At 45.3% G+C, this 12,126-nt stretch overlaps 1 protein-coding gene across 1 annotated transcript; it reads right to left on the reverse strand.

The window, feature by feature from the left end:
- Window positions 1–5,034: 5,034 nt before the first annotated feature.
- CHMP4B (charged multivesicular body protein 4B) lies at window positions 5,035–11,781 on the reverse strand. Its single transcript, XM_068096785.2, has 5 exons — window positions 11,437–11,781; window positions 7,877–8,054; window positions 7,631–7,745; window positions 7,315–7,429; window positions 5,035–5,483 (listed from the first exon to the last, which is right to left on the reverse strand). Exons 1-5 carry the CDS (start codon window positions 11,612–11,614, stop codon window positions 5,422–5,424), a joined length of 648 nt encoding a protein of 215 aa, XP_067952886.2. The 5' UTR covers window positions 11,615–11,781; the 3' UTR covers window positions 5,035–5,421.
- Window positions 11,782–12,126: the final 345 nt, after the last annotated feature.

Genomic DNA, 12,126 nt, shown 5'->3' on the forward strand with positions numbered 1-12,126 from the left:
AAAGTTCGTCAATTTCTTTTTTCTTTTACAAACAGAAAGTTCGTTATATATATTTTTTCTTTACAAATAGAAAGTTCGTTATATTTTTATTTTTACAAATAAAAAGGGAGAATAAAATTATTTAAACGCAGCAAATGAAAGATAATAACATGTTCTAACAAACAAAACAAAGCAAATTGAAAGAAAGTGAAAATTGAAATAGGTTTAGAGAACTCTGCGTCGCTTACCTCTTTGTTGCAAGTTATTTGTCCCAGACACCAACGTTTGTCGCAAGCTGACTGAATCGGAAGGACGTCCGTATCACATGCCGGCTGATTTGAAAAGACCGCCTATCAGCAAGCAGGCGGTGTCTAGGCAAGACAGTTCCCCGTGCGCATGTCTTCCGGAAGAGGACGGTGCTGAAGACAAAATGTCCCTTTCTTGAATTCAGACCGGCTAAATATAAACTCTTACATTTACAAATGATATGAGTTTTACTGGGAGGTCCGCGGGCCGGATTGCAATAATAAAGCCTAGCAGGGTGGCGGGCCGGACGCTAAGCCTTCGCGGGCCGGATGTGGCCCGCGGGCCGGGGGTTGCCCGCCCCTGCTGTAGATGGATGGCTCCAAATTACTTGGGAAAAAAACCCACTTGTGAAGATAATCATAATTTATGGTGGAAACACTTCTGAATCCTCCAGGGTTCTCAATAGGCAAGCACTAGACTGTGGGGAAAAAAGTCTCGATCTGGAGAAGGTATCGGCTCATAATTCACGATACAAATGTTTCCATCGACACCAAGTCTCATTCAACTTGAATAGCTCCATGAAAAGACCGGCAGAAAATCCCACACACTCTCTCTCTCCGAAAGGACCGTTCTCCCATCTGCTTTCTCAACAACTCTCTCGAAGAGGTTTAGTCACTCAAACTCTTGGGTCTCACTATCAGCCATGATCTCTCATGGGCAAACCACATTTCAAAGTTGGCCTCCAAAGCCAGACACGGACTGGGTATCCTCCAAAGTCCTTCCTTGGCACACATGGGCTCCTGTCCACCTACGAGGCTTTCATCCACATCTTGATGAAGTACTGCTCTCCCCTCTGGGCTGAATCCCCTGCCTCACATCTTGCTCAGGTTAATGATGTGGAAATCAAGGCCTTCAAGATCATTGGAATCCTTCACGATGAAGCTGTGTCTATGGGCCTATCACTTTGCTATATCCGACATGTCAGTGGTCTCTGTTTGCTACTGCCTAATTTCTGGTTTTGCACCCTCTGCCCTCTCTGTGCTCTGTCCACCCCATGGATCTGCAGGACGCACATGGTCCACCAGCAAGCCCCTCTTAGTGAAACTACCTAAATCCAGAACCACTGCTCACCTCCACTCATGTATTTTTCTTTCCCCCTGGAATTCCACATCCTTCGACAAACACCACCTTCCACAAACACCACCTTCCACATCCTTTTCAATTTCATTCTTCCCTGAAAGTCTTCAAGACAGGCCTCTCCAATGACCTTCTCCCCTGCCCTGCTGTTGGTGTTTCCCCTTTCTCCTGCTGTTCCCTTTGTTATGTTGTGTCCTGATCTGTTCTATGTCCTAGCTCTTCTACAAACCTCGACCTTGCATTAAATGTAGCAAGGGGGCTACGGTTAATAGTTGCAAGGGCAACTGATCTGGGATGTAGCTTTCCTAACCGAACCAGGCAGCAAGTGTTGGTCCGCCAGCAAAGATGGGCAGTACCAGGAAGCTGTAAATCCGACGAACCAAAATTGCTTTGATCACGTGACACAGGTGAGAAGGTTATTGTTGTTTCCTATGCAGTGTGTGGCTGCTGGTTGCATCATTTTCTGGAAGCGCAGCTATGCTGCTGATGCCGTGCCCCGTTACCAATAAGCTGGTACTCATTTTGCCGACCTCAGAAGGATGACAGGCTGAGTCAACACACCTGGTCTTATTTTAACGCCATGATGGGGGCTCAAACTCTAGACCCTAAGCTGTTAAGCCATCTTAAGCCAACACCAGGCTTCGTGAGAATATAGTGCAGCAGGTTGGTATTGAGTGATGACTTGTGTAGGTAGAGCTAAGTCTATGTACAGTAGAGTAGTCGGAGATAACGAACGGCCATACCCTAGCACTGCCCAAAATGATTTTCTTAAAATAAGAAACGTTTTCTTGAAATAAGAGAACGATGAGAAAAAAATTCTTGTGGCTACAAAATTTTCATCGTTTTCTTTATTCAAAAAAACGTTTATTATTTTAAGAAAATACATACTTCTCCTTACCATTTTTTCATTGCTGTACGATAAAAAAAGGAAAAGGTATAATCAAGTAGTCAGTCTGAGTTAAATCAGATTCACGATAGACTAGATGGATTTCTGAGAAATGTGAATGTTTGGTGCATTTTTGGGTAAAAGTTGGGAACCTCACTTTTTAACATCATTAGGGTATGCTGAATTCGATTAACCCGGTTCCCAAGCCGAATTTTGACCTTCTAATTAGCATAATCCAAATGGCCACCAAATTTCCATTTTTGGACAATCTCTTTGAACAAGCATTTATATATCATGTATATACATGCAGCTCTTTTACTTTAACTTTACAACTTTTACCCTATAATGCACCTAGAAGCTTATACATGGCCTTTTTTCATAAATCCGTCTAGTCTATATTATGGTTGGCGACATATTGAAAGAGGCATTCAAACTGATATTGGACACTATAAAATGGGAAATGGTTTTAATAAGGCAATGTTTCATACAACCATTTATTCTAAAATTAAGTATACATGGCCATGAAGCACAAGCATTCAGGAATGTCACACATGTTGTTTTGCCAAACTACATCAAATTCATGCAAGGAGTCTGATCACACTCTGTTTCTGAGAGGCACACATTGACGTGCACTTCAACTCTGAATAGCGACATTTGCAGCGTCGAGTCTTGCATTGCTTCTGGCATGCACGACAAATCATCTTGAGACAACTTTCTGGGATTGGACTCAGTGACATCAGAATAGGCTGTAGTCCTGTATCACCACGTTTCCATCCCATTTCCACATAGACGAGACGGATTTATGGAAAAAGGCCATGTATAAGCTTCTAGGTGCATTTTTGGGTGAAAGTTGGGAACCTCACTTTTTAACATAATTAGGGTATGCTGAATTCGATTAACCCGGTTCCAAAGCCGAATTTTGAGTTTTTGACCTTCTAGATTAGATTAGATTACCACATAGAGCTGCATGTATATACATGATATAAAAATGCTTGTCCCAAGAATGTCCAAAAATGGCAATTTGGCGGCCATTTTGTTTATGCTAATTAGGTCAAAAACTCAAAATTCGGCTTGGGAACCGGGTTAATCGAATTCAGCATACCATAATTATGTTAAAAAGTGAGGTTCCCAACTTTTACCCAAAAATGCACTTCGAAGCTTATACATGGCCTTTTTCCATAAATCCGTCTTGCCTACGAGGTAACCTGGTATGAAAGGTAGTTTATTTGATGCGAACATTGAACGCTCACGTTCCTCAGTCGATCGATTGGCTCGCCGAAGTAATCACTTGCTCAGTGTTTGTTAGCACAGCCGGCCTCGTCCCACCGAAACGAGCTCTGACTGACCGAATTGTGCTTGAACTGAAGAGTTCTAGCCACCCCCTCTTCACCATTAGACTATGCAGGTGAGCCTAAAGCTACTCGAGAGAAAGATTGGTGGTGTTAACACTTATTCAAGATGGAAGGCAGTGGCCCTAAATTCCAAGTTCCGAATACAGGGACGCGCATTTGCATGCTCCACTGCGTTTATTTGTGGGAAATAACCAAACACATTTTACAAATCTAATAAATATTTGTTTTTCCTTTGGTGCACTGGATACAAAACTGTAAACGAAGGGAACTTGCAGACTATGGTTGTGGTAGAAAGTACTTGCACGGCCACATATTCCGAGTGTTGATCTTAAGCAGTGAAGCAGGCATTCTACACTCATGCAGACGTGTGTTTGTTGCACAAGCTATTTATTCCCTTCCTGAATCTCATTCCAAAACGAACAAAGAACAATCGTATTGGAAAACTAGTTGGTATTCATAGAATACTTATCCTGTGCAGTCAACTCTTCTGTTTTTGAACATTTTTTTCCTTCGATTCAATATGGCTGCCAGACCACGTGAGTGTTGACATCATAAATTTATATTCTCTAATATAATTGTTGCATAGATCACGCTCAATACATTTCAAGCTGATCAGACGAAGCGTTGTCCCTGTCGAATTATGACATCATAATTATGGCACCAATGACGTCACCGTTACCAACACCTATTCCCCATATGGAGTTCTTTACAATGAGCCATGTTTCAATTTTTTCCATGCAGCGGTTTTGGAGATATAGGTGCAACATTTTTCGGTTTTTCCAAGATGGCACCTGTAACACATGACCTATGACGTCATGATTATCATTAAAATATTCTAAAGGAGGAGGCACTCCTATGGTGAAAATTGGGTCCATCAGACCAACAGTTGCTGAAATTTTTTTATGATCGGATGGATGTGTTGTATTTGTCGAATTATGACGTCATAGCAAAGGCGCCGATGACATCATTAACATATTAGTTGACAATGAGCCAGGTCTCAATTTTTTTCCATGGAGTCGTTTCAGAGATAGAGGTGCGAAGTTTTTCCAAGATGGCGCCTGTACCACATGACCTATGACGTCATAATAACGATTAAAATATTCTACAGGAGAAGGCCCTCCTATGGTGAAAATTTCATGTCAATCGGACCAACGGTTGCCGTGAAAATGAACTTTTTAAATGCAGCCATGCACGGCACACGTACGCAACTGAATGCTTGATCCCGCTTTTCGCTTCGCAAGTGCAGGGTAATAAAAATTTAAACCATACATTCATAAAGTTTGCACATCCTTCTGTTTTCTGCTTGATCCAAAACTACTTGCCAGTAGCTAAAGCTCCTTTTTGATTTGATGCACTCGATAAGCACCTCAACGGAAACCTTGATTTAAAACGTGGTGATTGGTTTAAACTCGGTGAAGGAAAAGGTCTGCAACATCACATTTACAAGTGTATTTACAACAAGGGATAAACAGTGTCAACTATTTCAAACTCCGAACCCCATCGAGCCGAGGAACATAAGGGTATGAAAAAAAAAAAAGTTTGAATAAACAACTTTTAAAAAATAAACAATTCAAATATTTGTGGCATGAACAAAGCCAGCTATTTTTTGAGATTGAATGAAGACATTATAATTTTAGAAACACGTGGAAACCAAGAATGGGAAGGAGACAAATAGACTGAAGGCCCTCATTCCCAGAAGCAGAAATACAAATTGGAAAGGTCCCTGTAATAGGCAGGATTAGTGAACGACATGAATGTTGCGATGGTGGCTACAGGTCGGTCACCAGCGAGGTGTTTGGGATTGACAGAGGGCACTCCTACTCAGGAGCCCCAGGCGGCCAACTCCTTCAAGTCGTCTTCGTCTTCTTCTTCCCTTTGCTTGGCTAGAGGGATAGCAAATGGGTGTGGAAGGGGGGGGGGGGGGTAGGAGGGTGAGAGTATCAGTAATAAGGATTTCAGGCATGCCAGTGAAAATTGAAGAATAAACGTGAAATGGTAAGAGCGTCCGCTCTGAGTCTGGGAGGGTTGGTGGTTCTAACCTCGGCTGAGTCACTCCAAAAAGACAAGAAAAAAAAAAAAATGGTACGTGCTGCTTCCTAGCACGACGATCCTCTTATAGAGCACGGACAAAACGCTGGGAAGGCAATGACAACCAACCAGTATAATCCTTGCCAAAAAACTGCTTTGGCAGCACTGACCCTCTGTAAAGAGTACGGAACATCAAAAAAAAAATAACGCTTAAGGTTTAAAAGTGACCATTCATATGGAGTGAAGGGGAGGGGGTGAGGATGTTCCGGTAGCCCATCAAAATAGGTCTTGAATTAATGAAACATATAATGACCAATGCAGAAGAAAATAAAAGGCGGAAATATGTCCACTGGCACACGTCTGGCACATCCGATATTTGGCTTCCCAGGAAGGACTATTTACATCCGAAAGCAAATGAGCCACAGAGCATAACAATGACAATATGCGCCACGTCGCTCCTGCACCCGATTTATTTAACGCATGCATGCCAAGGTTCACTCAGATACATTTTCCTTTATCTTACACTCTTCTCCTCCTGCTCACTGGAGATGCTTTGGATTTTGCATTGTTTTAATTTAGTGACGGCTTCGATTGGTTTCCAGTAGTCTATCTGCGTAAGCCAATCTCATCCTCATCATGGTTCCTGCTTCACTGTTTTTAGTCATCGCACTATTTATGAAGCATTCCCATTCAAAACGAAAAAAGGAAACCCCAAAAAGGTAACTGCCAGTGACAATCACCTGCTGAAGGTACCTGACAGCAGACCAAATCTCCCTGTCAGCGATGGTCACCGGCCAAAGGTACCTCCCGGCGACCGTCACCGGCCAAAGGTACCCCCCGGCGACCGTCACCGGCCAAAGGTACCTCCCGGCGACCGTCACCGGCCAAAGGTACCTCCCGGCGACCGTCACCGGCCAAAGGTACCTCCCGGCGAGGGTCACCGGCCAAAGGTACCTCCCGGCGAGGGTCACTGGCCAACGGCAGCTGCCGGCGACGGTCACCGGCCAACGGCAGCTGCCGGCGACGGTCACCGGCCAACGGCAGCTGCCGGCGACGGTCACCGGCCAACGGCAGCTGCCGGCGACGGTCACCTGCCAAAGGTAGCTGCCGGCGGTGGTCACCGGCCAACGGTACCTCCCGGTGACGGTCACCTGCCAAAGGTAGCTGCCGGCGACGGTCACCGGCCAACTGCTGCTGCCGGCGACGGTCACTGGCCAACGGCAGCTGCCGGCGACGGTCACCGGCCAACGGCAGCTGCCGGCGACGGTCACCGGCCAACGGCAGCTGCCGGCGACGGTCACCGGCCAACGGCAGCTGCCGGCGACGGTCACCGGCCAACGGCAGCTGCCGGCAACGGTCACCGGCCAACTGTATCTGCCAGGGACGGTCACCGGCCAAAGGTACCTGTGAGCAACTGTCACCTGACAAAGGTACCTGCCAGCGATGGTCATCAGCCAAAAGTACCTGCCAGCGGGAAAAAAATATCTACCCGTCAGTAGTGATCACCGGCCAAAGGTACCTGCCTGCAATGGTCAATGACCAAAGGCACCTGCTGCCTGCCACCACCACCACCAAAGATACCCATGTGTGTCACTACCAAAGATACCTGTTATTGTGCACAGAAAACAATGACGTGACAAGGTAAAAAAAAAAAAATTGTATACCTGTAACATTGGGGAAAAATACCTTTGCTACTTGGTAGAGCAGTGGGAATAGAAGGCAGATTCTCGCCTCCGACTTGGAGCAGCTCCTTGTCCAATGCCTCTTGCTCCAGGTCTTCCAGTTCAGCGAGGAGCTCATCCTGCCAAACAAGCAATACACTATTTAAATAAATAAATAAATATATAAAGGGCTCCTCATTGTTGCCATGGTAAACCACATACGGGGCGATACACAACATTAGACATTACAGTACTTGGATTATATTCGTTACAAGACCTCCAGCTTTATACTATTTGATGGAAGTACTTTGGTGCTGCAAACTCCAGGTGTACTGCCGTACCTCATCAACATCCTGCCCAAATCCGACGGGACGTGAGATGGCATCCGAGATCTCTTGTGCCAGATCCTGTTGTTCCTGTATGTCTGACATGAGATCATCCACTTTGTCTATGTCCCTTGGGTTTTGGATGAGAAACAAACATGTGGTTTTCACAATCAGGAAGAAGCAAACAGACTATGGCACATCGATCCCTCATTTACAGGAGAATATCAAATTCCCAAATGCCAACTCCACTCCAACTCTCACATGTTTTGATGGGCCGACTTCATTGCCTTCGCTGCGACACCCATGGACTTGAGCACTTCCGTGTTCGTGTTTGCATTTTCTAGCGCTTCCCGTTGGAATTCAATCGTGGACAACGTCCCATCGATCTGTGCCAGCTGCTTCTCGTACATCTTTTTACGCTTCAGGGCTTGAAGTGCAGCTGCAATGGAAGAGGTGATAGTCAGAAGAGGGAGAGGAGAAGGAGCAGAAACATTTTAAGCAACTGCATTATTTTGCACAGTACAAGGGTCATGCAGGAACTTGTACGAGGGGTGTTCACATAGTTCTAGGAATGAGTTACTCAAATTAGTCCTAGGGAGTAATTATAGTGACTCTCAATTTCAATGCCCTTCAAACTGTGTGCCAGCAAAATATATCCTTTATATTGCTATTTCAGCCACGTCTATTATGTCAGTCAGCTCCTCAACAATGAATCGGTGGCCACGCAGGTGGGACTTCTAATGTCAAAATTTCATCACTGGTAGCTATACCAAAGGTGTATATGGCGGTGGGGGTAAGAAGGGGTATGGAAAAGGGGTGGGGGCGTGCTGCTGCTTCAAGCCCAATCACGAATGGTGGTATCTGCGACACAGGTCTTGTTCACAGGTACATTGGTGTGAAGGTGGAACACGCCTCTGGACAACACCTCTAGGTGTTTGTCCTTCATCAGCCATCTCGATACGAGGCTGCTGTCTCTCTCTCTCTCTCTCTCTCTCTCTCTCTCTCTCTCTCTCTCTCTCTCTCTCTCTCTCTCTCTCTCTCTCTCTCACACACACACACACACACACACACACACACACACACACACACACACACACACACACACACACACACACACACACACACACACACACACACACACACACACACACACACACACACACACACACACACACACACACACACACACACACACACACACACACACACACACACACACACACACACACACACACACACACACACACACACACACACACACACACACACACACACACACACACACACACACACACACACACACACACACACACACACACACACACACACACACACACACACACACACACACACACACACCCTTCAGAGGGAAATTTTTCCAAATTAATTAAAAATGAAAAGCTGAAATGTCTTGAGTCAATAGGTATTCAACCCCTTTGCTACGACATTCCAAATTGAGCTCAGGTGCATCCCATTTCCTTTGATCATCCACGAGATGTCTCTACGACTTCATTGAGGTCCACCTGTGGTCGATTCAATTGAATTGACATGATATAGAAAGAAACAAACCTTTCTATACAAGGCCCCACAGATGGCAGTGCATGTCAGGGCAGTAACGAGCATGACGTGCAAGGAACTACCCGGAGAACTTCGCGATATAATTCTGAGGAGGTGTAGATCTGGGGAAGGGTATAAAACAATTTCTAGAGTGTTGAAAGTTCCCAAGAGCACAATGAACTCCTTCATTAGGAAAGGGAAAGAATATGGAACTACCCAGACTCTTCCTAGAGCTGGCCGTCCGACCAAACTGAGCAACCGGTCAAGAAGGACCTTGATCAGGGAAGTGGCCAAGAACCCAATGACTATTCTGACAGAACTACAGAGTTCCTTGGCTGATGTGGAAGAACCTGCTGGAAGGCCAACAATCTCTTCAGCACTTCACTTCAGTCTTCACAAGTCTGCAGCACTTCACAAATCTACGCTTTATGGGAGAGTGGCCTTACGGAAAGCACTCCTAAGAAAAATGCATATAACAGCGCACCTGGAGTTTGCAAAAATGCACGTGAAATACTCAGAGCATGAGGCAAAAGATTCTGTGGTCTGATATGAAAATTTAACTCTTTGGCCTGAATGCAAAATGCTACGTCTGGCTAAAATCGAGCACAGCTCATCACCCATCTAACACCATCCCTACTGTGAAGCATGATGGTGGCAGCTTCATGCTATGGGAATGCTTTTCAGCAGCAGGGACTGGGAGACTTGTAAGGATAGACAGAAAATTGAACGGAGCCAAATACAGGCGTTTGGTGAAGATTTACATTCCAACAGGACAGACCCCAAGCATACAGCCAAAGCAACGATGGAATGGCTTCAGAACAAGAACATAAAAGTCCTTTATTGGCCCAGCCAAATCCCAGACCCGATTCCCATTGAGAATCTGCGGAGACTTGACGATTGCTGTTCACAGACGCTCCCCATCCAACTTGACAGAGCTTGTGAAAATTCTGCAAGGTAGAATTGGAGAAACTTCCCTAATCCAGATGTGCAAAACTGGTAGACATACCCAAGACCTGAACCTGTAACCACTGCCAAAAGTGCTTCTACGAAGTATTGACTCATGGGGTTGAATACACATGTCAATTAGATATTTCTCTCTATTTCATTTTCAATAGATTTGTGAAAACTTCTAAAAATAAATTCCACTTTTAGTCTGGGAGCCAGCTCTCAGCAAGGGCCATAAAAATGGAGTTTGTTGCACACTCCCCCACCCTCCTTTGTGTGCGTGTGTGACAGCCACACACACACAAAGACAGCCACACACACACACACACAAAGACAGACACACACACAAAGACAGCCACACACACAAAGACAGCCACACACACACACACAAAGACAGCCCCACACACACACACAAAGACAGCCCCACACACACACAAAGACAGCCACACACACACACAAAGACAGCCACACACACACACAAAGACAGCCACACACACACACAAAGACAGCCACACACACACACACAAAGACAGCCACACACACACACAAAGACAGCCACACACACACACAAAGACAGCCCCACACACACACAAAGACAGCCCCACACACACACAAAGACAGCCCCACACACACACAAAGACAGCCACACACACACAAAGACAGACACACACACACAAAGACAGCCACACACACACAAAGACAGCCACACACACACAAAGACAGCCACACACACACAAAGACAGCCACACACACACAAAGACAGCCACACACACACAAAGACAGCCACACACACACAAAGACAGCCACACACACACAAAGACAGCCACACACACACAAAGACAGCCACACACACACAAAGACAGCCACACACACACAAAGACAGCCACACACACACAAAGACAGCCACACACACACAAAGACAGCCACACACACACACAAAGGCAGACACACACACACAAAGGCAGACACACACACACAAAGGCAGACACACACACACAAAGGCAGACACACACACACAAAGGCAGACACACACACACAAAGGCAGACACACACACACAAAGGCAGACACACACACACAAAGGCAGACACACACACACAAAGGCAGACACACACACACAAAGGCAGACACACACACACAAAGGCAGACACACACACAAAGGCAGACACACACACAAAGGCAGACACACACACAAAGGCAGACACACACACAAAGGCAGACACACACACAAAGGCAGACACACACAGACAGACACACACACAAAGACAGACACACACACAAAGACAGACACACACACAAAGACAGACAGACACACACACACCGCGTTTGTTCTTCTTCCCGTTCTTTTTCGCAGCTTCCAATTCCTTCTCGATCTTCCCTTCCAGGAATACTTGTTTCTTCGTTAACATTTCTTCAGTCTCACGCAGCTTCTGTAAGCCTTCTTGGGCGCTCGGGCCTTGCTGTTTCTTATTCCCGAAACCTAAAATATTCTTAAACATGATGATAGTTTCGTCGACTCGAGTACCAACACAAAAAAAACAAGAAATCCTCAGACGAAGGCCGAAGCTAAACACGGATTGCTTCTCGGGTTTAATGGTACGACGTCACAACACATCCAACTTCCCATGCAAGCGTCATGACGTAACAACGCCACTCCCTTCCGACTTCCGAGGACGGCACGTAGTTATAAATAACCTATTACGGATACATTCATATATAATTATTATTACTTATCCTTATTACACCCTGACAGTTGTATGGCTAGAATTAATTAGTGACATTTTCTCAGATTTATTTAAAAAAATATTTATTCCCAGTGAATGTTTCGAAAAGGACAGGCCATTGTGTCGGGACCTTCATATTCTCTAGTCTTCCTGGAGTTTGTTTCATTATTTGCCGTACGCCGTACGTAATATATGAACGATATGTAATAGATTAAGGAAAAGAGAAACTTGACAGTTATTGACATTGTGATACAACCGCAAGGCTCGTGAGCTCATTTTGTGGTGTA

Source organism: Myxine glutinosa, chromosome 9 (genome assembly GCF_964187855.1).
Source record: "Myxine glutinosa chromosome 9, kmMyxGlut1.1, whole genome shotgun sequence".
In the NCBI taxonomy this organism is placed as follows: Eukaryota; Metazoa; Chordata; class Myxini; order Myxiniformes; family Myxinidae; genus Myxine; species Myxine glutinosa.